This window comes from Megalobrama amblycephala, linkage group LG21, assembly GCF_018812025.1.
Source record: "Megalobrama amblycephala isolate DHTTF-2021 linkage group LG21, ASM1881202v1, whole genome shotgun sequence".
NCBI lineage: Eukaryota > Metazoa > Chordata > Actinopteri > Cypriniformes > Xenocyprididae > Megalobrama > Megalobrama amblycephala.
This window is the reverse complement of record NC_063064.1, coordinates 21,499,459-21,519,174: the sequence shown is the minus strand read 5'-3', so window position 1 is coordinate 21,519,174 and position 19,716 is coordinate 21,499,459. Positions and strand designations below refer to the sequence as shown.

Sequence of the window (19,716 nt, the reverse complement as noted above, 5' to 3'; positions counted from 1 at the left end):
TTTTTCATGATACCTGATGTATTAAGTAATGCCAATTGATTTTTTGACAATATGAATTTTACTTAGTAACACTTTAGAATAAGGTCCAATTAGTTAATGCAATAACTACAATAGGCGATATATGGTACTGTATTTATTAATCTTTGTTAAAGTTAATAAAAAATATTTTTAGTTCATGTCAGCTCAGGTCCATCAAATAATATATTAACAGATACAACTTTTGACTTTAATAATGTATTGTAATTAACATTAACATTAAGATTAATAAATGAAGTAGCTTTAGAAGCAGTATTTCATAGTTCATTTTAACTCATGAATATGTTAACAAATGGAAGCTTATTGTAAAGTGTTACCAAATGAGTTTTACCTTATTCTTAAGTGTTACAAAAAAAAAAAAAAAATCACGAACACCAGCACCGTCACAGATTTGTTTAGCAATGTAACAATGAAAAATGTCAGATTAACTAAGCTTAAAAGGAAGTGTTGTAAACAAACAAATAAAATGTAAAATTTCAAACCAGTTAGTAGTAAATATGCAAGTACTTGGCTGCTGAAAGTAAAGCCAGCAAAGTGTTAAAAAATAGACTTTTCTGATATACGCAGTAAATATTGCTTGAACATTTTCATCATAATATAAATAATGAATTCTTGCAATTAAACAACTCCGAAACATCCCTTTGGTACGGTAAGTGACTATAAAGTGACTACTCACTCCACACTCCAAAAACATATATATATGTGCACTTGCATGCTCTGAATGCAGAGTCTAATAACACATCTAACACTTTAATAAATGTCACATGATTTACCCTACGGAAGGCTAAAGGAAGGCTTAGAAAGGCTAAAACGTCCTACATTTTAGCTACAAAAAGGCTAAACATTTTGGGTGCGTTTCAGATTTGGGATAAACATTTGGGAGTGTTGCAATCACTGACTGCCTGTGAAACGCTGTAATACTACAGTTAATTTTTTAAACTAACTGCCTTGAATCAAAGAACACCACCAGAGAGCATTTTTTTAAAGGGATAGTCCACCAAAAATGAAAAATCCATCAATTTCTGCAGAACACAAAAGAAGACATTTTGAAGGAAGTTAACAAAGTGACCCCTGATTTCAACACAGACTAGAGCTGCATGATTCTAGATAAATTGATAAATTTGTTTAAAATAAAAACAGACAACTAAACAAAATAACATGTAATTTACTAGAGGTTCTGAAAAAATGTTAATTGCTGCGGTTAATTTAAAAAATGGTTAATTATTTGAATGAATTATTTTAAAAAAAGAGGGGTTGAATGAATGATTCAATGACTTGCTCAAAAAGACTTCAATTGTTTCATTACTGGATGAATCTGTGTTTTTGAAAGAGTCTTTTGAATGAATGATTCAATTACTAATATTTTTTAACAGTTACTTGTCGCCACCTACTGGTGTATCGATGTAACTGATCCAATATTTATTTAAAGCGTGGACATCAGTGTTTATATCCGAACTATAAACTTTAATCCCAGTACTTCTGTGATAATTTGAATGATACCGTGTGGATTAAAAAAAACTATACATGATATCTGTATCATGTATAATTCATATCTATACATGACAAGTGGCTCAGTGGCAGCAACAACGCAGATCTGAATGTTCCTCTGTGATCGTACTTTTCAAAGTTTTAATAGACACAGTCGAATTGTTGTCATCTTTTAGGAATAAGATCGTTTGGGTGTTTGAATTGAGATTGCGATCTTTTTACGTGTACTTCATAATTATCGTGCAACTCTAACTGAGACATTTCTCAAAATATCTTTTTTTATGTTCTAGAGAAAAAAACAGGTTTGGACTTAATGACAGAATTTTTGAGTGAACTGTCCCTTTAAATACATTCCATGGCGTCTCACATTAGGAAAAGCACAGAAACATACATAAAGTGGTCAGTTCGGTCACAAGTCATCCTCCATGTTCACACTACTCTCGTTGCTGGTCTTGGAGGCTCCGGGGGACATCGGGGAAAAGAGCACATCTGAAGACCTGACGGTGGGCATCGTGCAGCTGTCATCCATAAGAATGTCACTGAGACCCACTTCAGAGTAAAGATCAGAGGCCGTAGGGTCGTCCAGCTCCGCAAAGCTAAACGTATCCAGATCGAGAGGGCCGCTTACTGCCGCAGCAGCTGGGGAGCCGGAGGGAGGTATTGTGAGGAAGGGAGAGGGGGAAGTCTGTGCCATGGCAGCATCCATGTTAAGGTGACTCTGAGGTTGGCATTCCCCAGGGCCGGACTGCATGGACTGGTTTGCCTGTAGTATCTGTTGCTGAAGGAAGGAAGCGTCTGTGCCCAGGCCTGGAGACACAGCGGAGTTGAGGCCATGGTGACGAGCTTGCATCTCTAATTCCTGTGTGCAACAAACAGCAGGGGGTGTTGGAGTCCATCTTTTCACAGGTTTTAACATATCAATAAATAACTGGAGCAAGTTAAGTGTTAAATGGGAATTTTACAGACAGGAAAGCTAACGTTTCATATACCTGTATGCGGAGCAGCAGGGCCTGATTGGATTGTTCCAGTTTCTTCTGCCTCATCTCAATCTCTTTGGCCCTCTGTTGCTCTTTCTGAAGTTTTCTTATATAATCAACAGAAGCCTTCAAAATGGTTCCCTTGTTCCAACGCATCTCCCTGCCATTTCACCCAGACAGGAGGCAAATATTATGCATGTATTCTAGTCTAAAATAAAAATTCTATGTATGTACATAGCAGTGGTTCACCTACTGACAATTTAAAAGAGAACTAAATCAAGAAGAGTCTGATCACAGAATTTAAAACTTGAGTTTTGGTATTTATAATTGTTTTCAAAACTAATTTCAAGCCTAAGCCTTTAGATCAAAAGGTTTTTAATATAATGTCAAAAGTGTCCAAAACATTTCAAATTATTAGTATTACATGTTTTTTGTGTGCTTTCTTTAAAAAATAAGTGCTGCAAAGCTTAAAGTTCCAAGGAAAGAAACTTACGGATCACTGGATTTGGGTATCAGAGCCCCTAATTCCTTTATTCTGTCATTTATGTTGAATCTTCTCCGCCTTTCAACTACACAAAGCAAAACACAGATTTGGGCGGAGTCATTTAATGACACAGTAAACAAACATTATACTACTGAAGCACGTGTCTTTCGAACTCACTGAGATTGTGATTATCTTTCTTCTGCCTCTCCTTCATGAAGGCTCTAGCATCTGTGTCTGAAAATAAACAGCTATTATGACTACCAAACAATAGTGTAGATACATAACACAACAAACAGTTGAAACCAATGGAATACAGAGGAAAATCTGAGTAAAACATTACCAGAATATTCCCTTTTGATGTTGGGCAGATCTGCTGGACAGGAATTGCTGACGGTGATGGTGGGGGTCGTCATCCCAGGACTGCTGTAGACATCCAGAAGGTTGCCTGGTAGCTAAGACAACAACAGAGAAGAGAAATTGAATCAAAACACTGAACTGTAGTAGGAAATGTATTGTAGTAATATTGTGTTTACATCAGCCTAAAACACATTAAAATCAAATTTTGCTTTACCATCAAGTATATTATTGTTTAAGAACATGAATATAAATAAACTCTACAAAAAGCATGCTATAATTAACTGAGGGAAAATATTGCCATTTTATCATTCATAGTAAATGTAGTGCTAGAATTTACTGTGACTATGTTATTACATCCAAATTAAATTACTGAACTGTTCATATTATTCACAAATAGATGCAAAAAACAACTTGCACACAAATTAATTATTATCAACATTAATTATTAATTACAATAATTTTGTATAATGTATTTCGCAATTTAATTCTGATATAAATTTCCCTTATATTATAATGAAATATATATAAGAAATTATAATAAAAATATATTTTTCATTTCAAAATGGATTTCTTTAAGAATAAAGGCTAACAAATTCAAGAATAAGATGTTACCTTTCTTTTTCTTTCATGCTCCTGCAATAAAACTAAAATCCTCATTTTACGTCTATTCACTTTTTACTCTTTCCTCCAGAAAAAATAAATAAATAAAGGTAAATCCTTTGCCAGTTGTTTCCAGAGTTCTTTCTATCCTGTGCCATGGTCTGTACAATCCGTTCACAGTCCTTTTTGTGCCCTCCCTGACAATTCCTGCATGGCAGGTGTTAGTAAAGTGTCAGAAGTGAATGTTTATGTCGATTGCTGAGGTGCATCCCCATTTATCGCCTCCCTCATAAGTGCAGTGGTTAGCACTCACTCTTAAGAGGGGTGGAGACATTTACAATCAGGAAATGATCTCTCTGTAAGCTTTCAGAAAGGCTTGTGGTGGTTTACCACAAATATAGCTGGGGTTCAAAGAGGCTTTTATTCAGAACATTGCCGTAATGTTATGGATGTGTTCATCAATAATGAAGATCATCGCTCAGCTTACCGTGTTCGGGAGTTGTAGGCCAGAATCTATCAGTGACATGATGTCATCATTGAAGCTGGACTCAAGGCTGATGATGTCGTCGATTACATCATCCATCTGAGGGGATGCAATCAAGGCTTAGAATGAGTATGGTCTTATAAAAAGTACTGTATATCTAATCACTTTACACAACAAAGTGGGTTATAAACAAGTATGTATTTAGGGAATCAATAAACTGTATCCTTAACAAGACAATTGTCAAGAGTGTGTTTTATGGGTAATCTAAAGCAGAAGTGCTGTATGGTGTGAAAGAGGGGTGCAGATATAATTAAGCTGCTGGTGTGGTATTTTGCAGTACAATGTGACCAAACTAGTGAGAGGGCAAGCTGAACAGAGAAAGATAAGCATGTTCACTTACTGGCACATGTCAAGACAGTGGCACAGTAAAAATGTATTTACAATGTATTTGAAGGCGTCCTTGTTACAGTGTAATTATCTTATATGCAAGTACTGAGTAATATGTATTTACAACATGTACCTACTATAGAGTTAAGATTAGGGTTTGCTTTAGGGCTAGTAAAATGTAATTATGCATAATTAATGTTTTGGAACAAGGTCCCATTTGTTAAATTTAAAGGGTTAGTTCACCCAAAAATGAAAATTCTGTCATTTATTACTCACCCTCATGCCATTCCACACCCGTAAAACCTTTGTTCATCTTTAGAACACAAATTAAGATATTTTTGTTGAAATCTAATGTCTCAGTGAGCAATGACATTTTACTCTCTCAAGATCCATTAATGTACTAAAAGCATATTTAAATCAGTTCATGTGAGTACAGTGGTTCAATATTAATATTATAAAGCGACGAGAATATTTTTGGTGCGCCAAAAAAAAACAAAATAATGACTTATTTAGTGATGGCCGATTTCAAAACACTGCTTCAGGAAGCATCGGAGCACAAATTAATCAGTGTATCGAATCTGCTGTTCGGAGCGCCAAAGTCACGTGATTTCAGCCATTGGCAATTTGACACACTATCTGAATCATGATTCGATACACTGATTCGTTTGTGCTCCGATGCTTCATGAAGCAGTGTTTTGAAATCGGCCATCACTAAATAAGTCATTATTTTGTTTTTTTTGGCGCACCAAAAATATTCTCGTTGCTTTATAATATTAATATTAAACCACTGTACTCACATGAACTGATTTAAATATGTTTTCAGTACCTTAATGGATCCTGAGAGAGGAAATGTCATTGCTCCCTATGGAGGCCTCACTGAGCCATCGGATTTCAACTAAAATATCTTAATTTGTCTTCTGAAGATTAACGAAGGACTTACGGGTGTGAAACGGCATGAGGGTAAATAATAAATGACAGAATTTTCATTTTTGGGTGAACTAACCCTTTAATTAACTACATTAGCTGACAATGTAAAATACTTCTGAAGCATTTATTAATCTTAGTTAATGTCAGTTTCATCATTTACTATAACATTAACCAAAACTTGTATCTGTTAATACTATTTAATGGAGCTGAAATGAACTAACAATGAACAGTATTTTTAACTAATATGAAAAGGTTAGTTCACCCCAAAATGTCATTAATTACTCACCCTCATGTTGTTTCAACCCATGAGACTTTCGTTCATCTTCGGAACACAAATGAAGATCTTTTTGATGAAATCTGAGAGATTTCTGTCCCTCCATTGCCTTTGCAACGACCACTTTGACACTTCAAAAAGTTCATAAAGAGATCAGAAAACTAATCCATAAGAATTGAGCGGTTTAGTCCAAATTTTCTAAAGAGACTTGATCGCTTTAGGCTTTTACTTGGATGTAAGCATTGATCAGCGAACATAAGCAGAAGCTCAACCAAACCTGAATAACGTACAAGAACAAACCTCTTTCGGAAACTCAAATGTGCTGCGCAACACTCGAGAATGAACCTCACTGGTTACGCAGCACGTTAGGAAGAGGTTTGTTCTTGTGCGTTATTAAGGTTCGGTTGAGTTTCTGCTTATGTTTGCTGATCAATGCTTACATCCGAGTAAAAACCTAAATTAAATCTATTCATCAAGATTACCGATCTCTTTATGAACTTTTTGAAGTGTCAAAGTGGTTGTTGCGTAGCTGTCTATAGAGGGACACACATCTCTCAGATTTCATCAAAAATATCTTCATTTATGTTCCGAAGATGAACGAAAGTCTGACGAGTTTGGAATGACATGAGGGTGACTAATAAATGACTGAATTTTCATTTTGGGGTGAACCCTTTAAATAATGTGACCTTGCTGTAAAGCATTACCTCCGTTTTATATGCTGTTAAGAAGACAATTCATATTTCAGCATAAATCAAAAATCAAAAAGGGCGTTTATTAAAAAGTTCTTTAACAAAAACAGGGGAATGAAAATAACATTTTGATCAAAAGCCTTCTTTAATATTAATCAGTAACCATAAAACATAAATTCGTTTTTCTCGCCAGGTGAGCAGATTATGGGGCATGGTTTTGTAGGTTTGCAGACAGCTGTAAAAATGCAGAATATGCATAATAAAATTAAACTACGCAACATTTAATTGTGCATTTTTAAGACAGTAAAACAGGCTTAGATGATCAGTATATTAACATTGCATATGTCAGTGTATATTTAGATATAAATAAATATATTTGTATATGTTTAGATGTGCTTTACCTCTTCTTTGTTGGAGCCCAGGTTAAGATGTGCCATTGGGCTATTGGGAGCACTGCTTGCAGAAGGGACCCTCTCTGGAGCAGAGCTTGACTGCGGAACGGGGGATACACCAAGAGTTTGTGTGGCAACTTTATTGCCTAACGTGGTGGACAGGTACTGCTTCACTTGCTGCCTCTGAGCCTGCTGGATGTGGTATTTAGTTGGGTTTTCAAGATGAGTTTGCACCTACAGCAAAGTAAAAACACTGGATCAGCGGTCATGTAAAGACGTGAGTGACATTTCATGCTCTACGTTGCATTGCTGTCCATGAATTAGTGAAAAATTGACACTTTTAAATAAAAAAAAGGGAACACACTTATGTTGAGTCTACATTTTATGCATGTGACATCAAACCATTTTAGTGGAGCTGTCTACACTGAAGACTCCCACTGCAGAATGCACATACAGGGAGTGCAGAATTATTAGGCAAGTTGATTTTCTGATCATATTTTTTTCCCAAGCACATTTTACCAATTCCAATCCACATCAATCTTAATAACTACTATTAATATTGTTTTTAATCATTTATAAGTGATATATAATTGTTCGTGAAGGCTGGAAATGAAAAATGCCTTATATTCAGGTGTGCAGAATTATTAGGCAAGTTTACTTTTACAGGCAAAATGAGCCAAAAAAGAGATTTAACTCAGACTGAAAAGTCAAAAATTATTAAATACTCATGAGAAGGACGCAATACTAATGCAATACTAGAAATTGCAAAGTTAAAGCATGACCAAGGGACAGCAAAATGCTCATTGGGTCAGCGGGGTCAGACAAAAACAGGTGGAAAAGAAAAGACACATGTTAACTGCAAAATAATTAAGAATTAAGGTGAAGAATTAAGTGTGAAACCATCAGGAACCCTTTAGTCTCCAGCGCCACCATTTTCCAGAGCTGCAACCTACCTGGAGTCTCCAGAAGTGCAAGGTGTTAGGATCTCAGAGACTTAGGTTAGCTAAAGAATCCTAAAAAATGACCTGCACTTGATAAGAATCACAAGCTGAAGTGTTATAAAATACATGAAGACTGGGTTTTAATAGGGCTTATAGACAGACAGCTTGAGAATGACTCCTGATGGACCAGCACCACATCCTCTTGTACCACTGTTTGAAGAATTTATCCAGAATCTGGCAGTAAGGTGTTTGAGTTCACTTTTAGTCCATCTCTTAACCTGAAATGTCTGTCTTGCAGAGATGGACTAAACATGATCTTCCAAAACTTACTGCCAGATTCTGGAAGATAAATTCTTCAAACAGTGGTACAAGAGGATGTGGTGCTGGTCCTTCAGGAGTCACTCTCAAGCTGTCTGTTTATAAGGTCTATAAAAACCCAGTCTTCATGTATTTTATAACACTTCAGCTTGTGATTCTTATCAAGTGCGGGTCATTTTTTAGAATTCTTTAGCTAACCTAAGTCTCTGAGATCCTGAGACCTTGCACTTCTGGAGACTCCAGGTAGGTTGCAGTTCTGGAAAATGGTGGCGCTGGAGACTAAAGGGTTCCTGATGGTTTCACACATAATTCTTAATTATTTTGCAGTTAACGTGTCTTTTCTTTTCCACCTGTTTTTGTCTGACCCCGCTGACCCAATGAGCATTTTGCTGTCCCTTGGTCATGCTTTAACTTTGCAATTTCTAGTATTGCATTAGTATTGCGTCCTTCTCATGAGTATTTAATAATTTTTGACTTTTCAGTCTGAGTTAAATCTCTTTTTTGGCTCATTTTGCCTGTAAAAGAAAACTTGCCTAATAATTCTGCACACCTGAATATAAGGCATTTTTCATTTCCAGCCTTCATGAACAATTATATATCACTTATAAATTATTAAAAACAATATTAATAGTAGTTATTAAGATTGATGTGGATTGGAATTGGTAAAATGTGCTTGGGAAAAAAATATGATCAGAAAATCAACTTGCCTAATAATTCTGCACTCCCTGTATATATCAATATGTATTTATAAATATATATATATATATATATATATATATATATATATATATATATAAATATATATATATATATATATATATATATATATATATATATATATATATATATATTTATAAATATATATATATATATATATATATATATATATATATATATATATATACACACACACACACACACACACACACATACACACTTGTTGTATAATATTAGTTCACCCAATTAATTACTCGCCCTTTTTTTTGGGTCAAGCTTCAAACTTTCAGCTACTTGTGTCATGGTTACTAGACATGTAGACAGCAGTTAGGATGCTACTTGAGTATGCAGTAGTAGTAGTAGTAGAAAGAAATAAAGTAGTTCTTCAAATGAGAGATTTCTAAGCCTCGTAAGAAGATCCGACCCACCTTCAGAACCTCCACAGGTACTTGAGCTGGAGGAGGGCGTGCAGCCATAGGTGGCATGGTGACGGAGATGGCAGGAGTGGAATCTGTTGGGCGGAGCTGAGCGACAGATGCCTGCTGCTGTGCCTCTCTCCTCTCCTGCTCCTGCGCCTGCTCCCGCATCAGCTGTTGCCGTAGCAACACTCGGGATGACATGGCTAAGCTGGTTCCACGGGTCAAGTATGAGAAGAATTAACAAGCTGCAATGGTGAAAGCATCAAGAAAGTTGGTAATAATTCTACAGGATCAGCAGTATAAAAGGAAATAACTGGGATGATCACTTCTCTTTTCGAACAATGGAGACTTGAGGAACAGGGAAATTTAACTGATCTGAGTCATCACACTCAAATAGTTGCATTCAAAGAAAAATGTAATACTCTACCAAAGCACAATAGGCAAACAAATTATATATACATAAAATTTAAATATTATGAATACAGTATTGTTAAAGGCACTAACCATTTAACTAACATAAAATGTACACAACAATATGAAATGACAGAGACAAGTGAAATATATTCAAATTTTTGGTGTCTGACCAAACTACTGCTTAAAATTGAATATGAATCTGTAATATCCCATATGACTGAAATGTGCAGCTCTATCTTGGGGAAGTACAGAATTTACAAGTTGACAGCTAACCAAAACAATATTTCTTAGCATTCGTCTTTAGGGCTATGTCCCTCTAAATACTAACAAAACATCAGGCACAAACACTAATCTGAATGTATTCCTGTAGCTATAAATGGACAAAAACACTTTCAATAATGATTGTGCAGTTAGCTCTACTGTGAGTTATGTAATAGTTTGCTATTGGTCGGAATTAGCCGAAGTTGAACACGTTCGTTTACATAAACGGTATTAACTTGTGTATTAGTTATTTACACCAGTAAGCAAACGTAACTGCATATGACTATCCCTAAAGCGAAATTAACAAACCCCGAATTGTTGTTTTTGGCACCATCCAGCTGTTAGTGCTAGGCTAACTAACGTTAGCTAGCTAGTTGACATGTCATCCAACGTCAAACTGGCACGTTGCCTGTATTTAACTTCATCAATTTCCATTCACGCATAATAACTTGAGATTAACACGGTTTATACGTACGTGTGAAATCGTCAAGAGGTGAAAATAAAGTTAGATGAGTTACCTGGTTGGCGTTAGCAGAAGTAAAGCGAGTTTGCTGGAAGAATCGCCATTACTCGCATGAGGATTTCCTTGTTTTGGACAGATTGAGACCCATCTCTCCCCATCACACTCAACCATGTTATTGTTTGTTACTGTTGTTAACTAAAACTAAATCTATCAATTATAGTTGTCGTTAATTAAAATAACGCTGAAATAAAATACAATATATTATTTCATAAAAACTTAACTTACAAGATTAGAAAATTAGAAAAAAAGAAAAAAAAAATATTTTAGGATGACCTACTAAAATTATTAAAACTAAATTTGAAATAAAATAAATTAACACTAAAAAGACAAAAACAACTAATAAAAATGACAAACAAAAAATACTAAAAATAAAAATTGAAAATATGAAAAAAGTTAAAATATTAATAAAAGTAATATTTTAACTTTTAATTTAAAAGTTAAAATATTAATATATATATATCTCAACACTGGAGAAAACAGTGATGTCATCATCTAGCTCAGTTCAGTTCACATACAATGGTGTCAATGCAGGCAGATCAAAAATACATTGTTGAATATCAAGTGTCAAGTGTCCCCAACTAAGCAAACCAAAGTTGACAGTGGCAAGGAACTCAAGCTCAAAAGTCCTGGTAACAGTTTATAGATTGTGAAGGAAGAGCAGCCTATAATTTAGTGAAAGCATGGCTACTTTGTAGACATGCATAAATGTTTTTATGTTAACATTTTAAGGCAAAACATTTAATATAATATAATATAATATAATATAATATAATATAATATATATATATATATATATATATATATATATATATATATTTTTTTTTTTTTTTTTTTTTTTTTTTTTTTTTCTTTTTTCAATGGAATGAATCAATACTGAATTTACTAAAGCTGGACAACGACACCATTTTCTTCTAGAGCTGCTGTACAGCCGAAATTATTTACCAGTTATCACTGTAAAACTGATTTGACACAATCTGCATTGTAAAAAGCGCTATATAAATAAAGGGTACTTGACTTGGGGAAAATTGTCACAGTGAATGACAATGTGTGATTTTCTGATTTATGAGTAAAAAGAAGGTCAATAATAGCCATAGAGGTCTAGTTAAGTCAGAGAAAAGATTATTTATTTTAATATTTTAAATGGTAGATCATTTAAATATACAAGTATGTTAGTATTTCTAACAGCAGGTGAAAGTAAAATGAATTCCCTGAGCATCTTGGTTTAATGCTCGTCGCATCAGCTGTCAGAGAAGGAGAAATTCAAAGCTGTGGTGAGAGAATCTGAAAGTTTGGTGCCGAGTTTATCTATGAAAGAAAAAAAAAGGGAAGTGATGTTATAATACAGAGTTTTAAAGCAGTGTACTTGGCTTGTAATACATGTAAAACTGTTCAAAACTTAATTTGCATGGAGATCACACATGGATGAATTTACTGCAAACAAAGAGGGTCTTACCAGCTCTCTTTTGCTGCTTCTTTCTTTTTTTGTTGGCAGCCAGGAGGGCCTGACCTTGCAGGAGTGGGTCAACATCCAGGATGTCTTTTAGGTCCACTGGCTTTGGGCCTACAGCTTCAATTGAACCACTGCTTTTTGTCTTGGGAACTTTGAGCTCAACAGTCATCGGTCCAAACTTAGAAGAATTATAATTCAAAGTCAAAAATGAGAGGCGAGTCTTAAAACGCACCATAACAAACCGCCACCAAACTAACCTTTGTGCACTGAATGATTAATATAGGTGGATGTAAAATTATTAACTGAACCATGCAATGGATGTACCTCTGTGTCCTCATCTGCATCCATTGATTCAACCGTGTCTTGAAGTTCAGGCTCTTCTGATGGTTCGTCCATTTGCAGCTCTGCCAGATCTTCCCCTTGACCTCCTTGTGTCAATCCAGATGTAGCAATACAGAACCCCATCTGTGCATCAGATGTGCCACACTCTAAATTGTACAAAAATATAATAGAAAATGTGTGGTTATAAAACGTTTTAAATATATGTTATGTATATTTCATTGATAGTGTAGATAGAGTTACCAGCCAGTGCTTCCAGATTGCCCTTCTCCAGTTCATCCCAGTCAAACGCTTTGCCCATCTCAGCTACAATCTCAGCACTGACATGCGTGGGCAGTGTGTGAGTCTCAGGAGGATGTGTGAAGTAGCTGATACGACCCCTTGACAAGACAGAGAAAGATTTACTTTACACTACAGACGACTGTTTTTGACCAACCAGCAACAGCTGTGCTAGTAAAAATTGGAGGTCATTTTAGGGTGTTTACACAACAACAGTGTACTAAAAATGGGAATGTTTTTTCTTTGGTTTTTTCACATACAGCTGACAACATTGTCAAAATCCCTGTTCACAAGGATCCACAAAAGCTACAAAAACGCTGTGTGCATGCCAGGCAAGTAAATGTCTTTTTATTCAAAACAAGTCCCTAGTCAGGAGAGTGTGTGATTTTGGACACAGCCATGGAGACAATAACAGTATAGTTTTCAAAAACTTCCATTTTGAAACCCGCTTTCAAAACCCACCAGTGCCGTTGCGAGTAAATGGCCAAAATGCATAAAAAGTTTCTGTGAAAAATGGTGTTGTGCAAACTGCCTCTTAGATTCAAAGCCTAAATCTTTTTCTGCCTTACAAACACTGGTATTTCCTTCAGGAAATGAAATATAATTAATTTTAATGTGCTTTTTAATTACTTTTATGATGATTTATTAACTTTTTGAATCTTAAAAATTTGGATAAGAGAATATTAAAAACATCTTTATTGTGTTTCAAATATGGACAAAGTACTATAGTTTTGATTCGACATGAGGGAGTAGATAATGACAATTTTCAAAATATGTTCACTTAATTTCACATTTTCTTATGTACATGAAGTTGAACCTTAAAGAGATAGTGTTCCCAACCTGTTTTGACATAAAAGATGATATTTAGAAAAATGTCTGACCATAAAATTAAAACCACTGGGCGTCCAATGTTGTTTTGGACCCCATTCACTTCAAAACATTCTTCAAAATGTATATATTTATTTTCTTCCACAGAAGAAAGGGGAACAAGGTGAGTAAATGACAAAATTTAAATTTTTGGGTAAACAATTCCTTTAAAGGTCAACACGTAATTGACGTTAAAGTCACTGGGACTGTAACCTCACCCTGTCCAATCCATAAGAACGCTCTTGGCAGCTTTGTCGGAGTCAGGAAGCCCACCTTTCTTCAGCTTGCCTTGACGACGGGCAAGTAAGGCCAGGAACTCATGTGCTGTCTGGAAGTCTGGAATTCCATAATGATCCATAATCTACACAAGAAAGATAAAAAAAACAACTGGCTCTCAATCGTATGTAATGCTATTAATAACATTCCAAATTCATTTATACTAAAGTTCTGGAAATATGAGTTGCTACCTGTTTTTTATTGCAGCGCCTCAATATGGCTTCAACAGGTGGAATTGGGTCCACCAGCTGCTCGATCTTCACACAGTTCCGAAGGATCATGGCAGCATCGCTGGTTGAGGTTGCCATTACAATACCAGGGCAATCTAAAAGTTTGATATGTTTGTCTAGATGGACCTCCTGTAGACACCTGAAAAACAGATTGATTTGAGGGAAAGGCAGCTGATGATCTGAATGAGAGAAAAATTGACTTTATATTTACAAAAAAATATTGACAAAACTTATTAACATACTTAGTAACTCCAGGTGTAGCTCCAACATTACATGCACGGGCACGCTTCAAGCTGTTAATTAAACTGCTTTTCCCCACATTTGGAAAACCTGAAACATTTCGTTAACATTTATAGACCTCATTTACGAAAGAAAAAAAAAAAAAAAAAAATGTAGCAGTCATATAGTTGTGCAAAAAAAAAAAAAAAAAAACTCACCAACCACTCCAACAGTTATGGCAGTCTTTATATCTTGGTTGCGGCAGTAGTTTCCTAATAGTTTCATTAAACAATCCGCCCCGACACATGCACTGCTTTCCAGTAGCTCTTGAGTAGCCTGGGTCACAGGCACACGACTGCGTTTCTGTGAACATCAGACAACAGAATAATGTTACTGTAACAATATATGTGTCCGATAATAAAATGCATCTCTATTCATAGTTTTCATGTGATGTCACACTCTTAAAGGACCGCCCACCTGGAGAGCAAAACAAGACTTTCATCCATGCTTGCTAGTCTTTTTCCCAGGTTTGTACTATGTAGTAATGTAGTAAGACTGTGATAAAGAATTTTCACTGGAAAATGTCAACTGATCAAGTAACATGTCTGCCACTTTTTTTCTGACCAACTGAGAAAAAAAGCACTACAATAAATCACGCTCCCATCAATGATTAAATCTAATGATCTCTCGAATCATGTCAAATTATTATTATTATTAAACTTTGTTCTCAAATTGTTAATTTTAACAACATCAGCATTGCGTGACTATCTGTATTTAGTGTGTATTAGCGTCACCTGTAGATTTTAATTTCTGTAGCCACTAGGGTTGCAAAATTCCGGGAATTTTCAAAGCTGGAAACTTTCCATGGGAATTAACGGGAATATATGGGAATTAACGGGAATTAATGGGAATAAACAGGGAATTTACAAAGTTACAGGTTAGCCTATAACAGGGTACTTAAATGTAGTTCATCTTGTAGAACATCTTGCAGCATAATTTTGGTTAAAACAACCATATTTAATGCAATTTTAGTTAAATTTCTTCCCTGCACATTCCTCAATCACATTCACACAGCACACGACTTACTGCAGGGCTATTGAGGCCACCCCCCCTGCATGCACTGTGCATTCTCCCAGTCCATAACATGCACATTTGATCAAAAATACAGAAAAAAAAAACAGTAATATTGTGAAACATAACTACAATTTAAAATAATGTTTTTTCTATTTTGATATACATAAAAATCTAATTTATTTCTGTGATGCAAAGCTGAATTTTCAGCATCATTTCTCCAATCTTCAGTGTCACATGATTCTTCAGAAATCATCCTAACATGCTGATTTGATACTCCGTTATCAATGTTGGAAACAGTTGTGCTGCTTAATATTATTTTATAACCTGTGATACTTTTTTTTAGGATTCTTTGATGAATAAAAAAAATTTAATGAACAGCATTTATTTAAAATAGAAATATTTTGTAACAATATACACTACTGTTCAAAATTTGGGGGTCAGTATTTTTTTTTTTTTTTTTTTTTGAAAGAAATTAATACTTTTATTCAGAAAGGATGTGTGAAATTGATGAAGTGATATTAAAGTGATATTGTTAGAAAAGATTTCTATTTTGAATAAATTCTATTCTTTTTATTAATCAGTGAATCCTGAAAATAATATTAAAGGTTCCAAAAAATATTCAGCAGCACAACTGTTTCCAACAATGATAATAACTGATTATCAAATCAGCATATTAGAATGATTTCTGAAGGATCATGTGACACTGAAATAAATAACACATAATTGCTGCAATAAAAATATATTTATTTTACATATTTACTAAATTAGAATTAATTGAATGCGAAAAATAAATAACTTATTTCATGTTATGACCAAACAAAATGTTTATATTTGTTTTTATATGATGCTTTTATGTAAATATTATACCTTTATATAAATTTCCCAAAATGTCCAATTAATTCCCATAAATTCCCGTAAATTCACATAAATTCCCGTAAATTCCTGTTAAGTTTCCAAATTGGAATACTTCCAAAATTCCCCAGGTTAAGTTCCCGTGGAAAGTTTCCGGAAATTTACCGGAAACTTTCCGGCCCTTTGCAACCCTAGTAGCCACTCCACAGTCCGAAGTCGTTTGTTTTTGTCTACGGGTGAATCTCCAGTGGTCACTGATGATTATCATTTAGACCTTTCTGGATTAAATCCGCCATCAAAATGATAAGTTCAATTATTGCAGCTGCTGTAGGAAAAGGCTATAAATGATCAGTCACCTGCAGCATCCTCCACATGCCATATAGCCTACTAGCTGGAACTCCTTCTTCATGTAAACAGACGTGACACAATGACGCAAAGACGAACGGCTGCATGCTCGGATTACGCGCTGAAACCCACCAGTACCATTTGAATTAGAAAACATTATTACAAGCTTACCGTTGTGAATCAGGCTAAGATAAGGAGATTGGCTGGTTATGTAGTTGCTCAAAAATTGATTTGGGATCATTTTTTACTAAAAAAAGTTATGGACAGCAGCTTTAAGCATTTTAGAATTTCCTGTTGTTTTTAGTGATTGAAATACCACAGCAGGTGCTGTATATGGATCACACGTGAATTTTGTTCACATATTTTTGTTTCTTTCTTTTGAGAGGTGATCTAAATATTCATGACTTGAAACAGATTGAAATTTTGGCAGGCCTGTGCTGCAGTTCTATGGACGTTTTGCCCTCCAGGTTTCCGTGCCAGTCATGTGATTGATAACAATGAATTGTAGGTCTCACCAAATTTTTGTTCTGCTGCTGAGTGGAGGATTTGAAAGCAACAGTAGGAAACTCATTGCGAAGATATTTGATCCATTTTTCCACAATATCCTTGGACACCAAATCTTGAGTCAAAAAAATAAATAAAAAATAATAATGTTTTCCATCTATTGCAGAATGTTTTCAAATGGACATGCAAAAGCTCTCTCTTACCAATTTTATTTAGAACAAGTACAATTTTCTTGTTGGTTCCACTTTGGACAACGGCCTGTTCAACCTGTGGACAGCGGCAGCCTAAGGGGTCTCTGGCATCCAGAACCTCTAAAATTACATCTGCTGCCTCTATTACCTTATGACAAAAGAAATAAATTATCATTAAGAATTGTCCAATAGAAATTAATATTCAAGAGGAAGTATAATGGGTTATCAAAACAGGAAATAGTACCTTTTTAAATTCTCTGCAGTATGCCTTTCTTGAGTTCTCAGTTTCAAAGTTAACATTCTTCTCCAGGTTTTGCATTTGAATTTCCTGCATTCATTGCATCAACAATAAACTGTTAAGACATAGGTGCAGATCTACAACTGTTTGCAATTGCAAAAAAATTGTAATAAATGAAAATGCATATAAAATGTAATTTTCAAACATTCCAGGCTGCTTGACATCAATTTACAAAGAAAGACAACTATGAAGAATTGTGCATTGAGCCAAACAGCTGTGCATAAGAAATCCAAATGTATGCAAAACAAACTACCGTTCAAACGTTTGGGGTCAATAAGACTTTTTTGGAAAGAAATTCATATTTTTATTCAGCAAAGCAATTCAATAAATTGATCAAAAGTGACAGTAAAGACATTTATAATTTTACAAAAGATTTTTATTTTAAATAAATGCTGGTCTTTCTATTCAACAAAGAATCCTGAAACATTTATAATAAGAAGAAATGTTTCTTGAGCACCAAATCAGTGTATTAGAATGATTTTGGAAAGATCATGTGACACTGAAGACTGGAGTAATGAGGCTGAAAATTCAGCTTTGCCATTACAGGAATAAATTACATTTAAAATATAAAAAAAAAATTATATTCATATTTCACAATAGAATATTTCAAATGTACTGTATCCCCAAACTTTTGTACGGAATGTAAAACATAATGAATTTATTCTATTCTATTCTAGAGAAAGTCTAATACTTTGCCATCAATAATAAAATGTCACAGACACCAACCTTCTGTTCAAACTCTCTTTGCCGTGCCTGGATGTCTTTCTGAAAACTGTCCAGACTTCTCCTTTTCATCATCTCTTTCTCTCTTGACAACCTCTGCCTCTCCTGTTGCTCCTCCAACTAGAAAACAATTGACAAATTGCACATATTATTTTTTGTGATACAAATAAACATTAGTGACATAAATAACAATAAACTTATATGTTACTCGGATCTGGAAACATGCAACATATTTAGAAAAGGTTGTACAGATCCCTTCCTCACCCTCTGTTTTCGGAGTTCAGCTTGTCTCTGACTGTGTTCTTTGAAGCTGCGCACATTAGGTACGCCAGGGTCCTTCTTCCCTCCTTGAGACTGCTGCCCATCCTTGGACTTTAGAGAAGACAGTCAACATACACTGCCAGTCAAAGGCTGGGACACTGAAATGATGTTTCTCATGATCTTAAATTCTTCATAAAGTTTGTAATCTACGCAAAGAGTGGCACTATGAAGAAGCTTAAATGTAAGATAGTTTTAATTTGTTTATCTTTCTGATAAACAACATAATTCCCAAACTTCCATTATAGTGTTATTTCATAGTATTGAATATTAAAAATGTGTAAATAATAATGTTAATACTGAATGAGTAGGAGAGTCCAAGCAGTGTTCCTTGTTCTGATACACGTAAACATACAGTAAGCATGTCATCTCAACTTCAACAAAACTAAAGGCAACATTGATTTGACAGTTAGCATGCAGGCTATATTACGCACCTTTTTACTGCAAAACCCCAGCCGTTTCGCTCGCTTTTGCTCTGTAACACAGTAAAAGTAATTAAATAAAATAGCAATTATGTCAGCACTTTTCTAAGGCTCTATAAGTGACTAAAACACTGAAATGTACATATACTCACTTGCTTTGGACATCACTACACGTGTGAATAGTTTATAGTGCTAGTGTGAAGACTGCGACTAACTCTAGTTTTTCAAAATAAAAGTCTATGTGAAACCGCAGCGTCCTGTAGCCTGCTCTGTGTATGGTGGCACAAAGCGGCAACATTCTTTGTAGTAAAAAATGAATTTACAAATGACGTCGTTAAACTTTAATTTAAGACTTTAAATGTATTGCATTTTGTCAGAACGCTTTGAATTTCATTCAAAATTAATGAGAAATGTCGAGAAAGCATTAAAAATTGTATTGTCCTCCTGTATGAATCTATGATTCGTAGTCCAAAATGAATTCCAGAACTCAGGAAGATTTGGAATAGAATAGAATAGAATAGAATAGAATAGAATAGAATAGAATAGAATAGAATAGAATAGAATTTTATGATTCACACTTTTTATTCCTTAAAATGACAAAACAGTACATTCCATTTTACAAATATAGGTGTTTTATCAAC

General features: G+C 34.7%; 2 protein-coding genes across 3 annotated transcripts; both read right to left on the bottom strand.

Annotated features, from left to right (window-relative positions):
• Window positions 1-1,691: 1,691 nt before the first annotated feature.
• Window positions 1,692-10,845, bottom strand: tfe3b (transcription factor binding to IGHM enhancer 3b). 2 transcript variants are annotated; one of them, XM_048172981.1, is made up of 9 exons: window positions 10,684-10,845; window positions 9,500-9,735; window positions 7,105-7,329; window positions 4,430-4,525; window positions 3,326-3,437; window positions 3,163-3,219; window positions 2,995-3,070; window positions 2,514-2,661; window positions 1,692-2,383 (listed from the first exon to the last, which is right to left on the bottom strand). In XM_048172981.1, the coding sequence occupies exons 2-9, from the start codon at window positions 9,689-9,691 to the stop codon at window positions 1,934-1,936; spliced, it is 1,356 nt and encodes a 451-aa protein (XP_048028938.1). In that variant the 5' UTR covers window positions 9,692-9,735; window positions 10,684-10,845; the 3' UTR covers window positions 1,692-1,933. The 2 variants fall into 2 exon arrangements, with proteins under 2 accessions (XP_048028938.1, XP_048028939.1); XM_048172982.1 differs by lacking the exon at window positions 10,684-10,845 and adding an exon at window positions 10,475-10,646.
• A 945-nt stretch (window positions 10,846-11,790) lies between these two features.
• gnl3l (guanine nucleotide binding protein-like 3 (nucleolar)-like) lies at window positions 11,791-19,342 on the bottom strand. Its single transcript, XM_048173301.1, has 15 exons — window positions 19,228-19,342; window positions 19,088-19,128; window positions 18,600-18,707; window positions 18,339-18,455; window positions 17,559-17,642; window positions 17,327-17,462; window positions 17,135-17,238; window positions 14,567-14,711; window positions 14,372-14,459; window positions 14,091-14,268; window positions 13,842-13,984; window positions 12,721-12,857; window positions 12,463-12,626; window positions 12,142-12,316; window positions 11,791-11,993 (listed from the first exon to the last, which is right to left on the bottom strand). Exons 1-15 carry the CDS (start codon window positions 19,238-19,240, stop codon window positions 11,926-11,928), a joined length of 1,701 nt encoding a protein of 566 aa, XP_048029258.1. The 5' UTR covers window positions 19,241-19,342; the 3' UTR covers window positions 11,791-11,925.
• Between the last annotated feature and the right edge of the window lie 374 nt (window positions 19,343-19,716).

What these genes read in the sequence shown, in the direction of transcription:
- tfe3b (XM_048172981.1), bottom strand. Translation starts at nt 9,691, where the DNA reads ATGTCATCCCGAGTGTTGCTACGGCAACAGCTGATGCGGGAGCAGGCG. An exon ending in GCCTACAACTCCCGAACACG is followed by an intron (nt 3,438 to 4,429) that starts GTAAGCTGAGCG and finishes TTGTTGTCTTAG; the next exon opens with CTACCAGGCAACCTTCTGGA. An exon ending in CCCTGCTGCTCCGCATACAG is followed by an intron (nt 2,384 to 2,513) that starts GTATATGAAACG and finishes TGTTGCACACAG; the next exon opens with GAATTAGAGATGCAAGCTCG.
- gnl3l (XM_048173301.1), bottom strand. An exon ending in GGCGCTGCAATAAAAAACAG is followed by an intron (nt 13,985 to 14,090) that starts GTAGCAACTCAT and finishes TTTCTTGTGTAG; the next exon opens with ATTATGGATCATTATGGAAT. An exon ending in ATGCAGATGAGGACACAGAG is followed by an intron (nt 12,317 to 12,462) that starts GTACATCCATTG and finishes AATTCTTCTAAG; the next exon opens with TTTGGACCGATGACTGTTGA.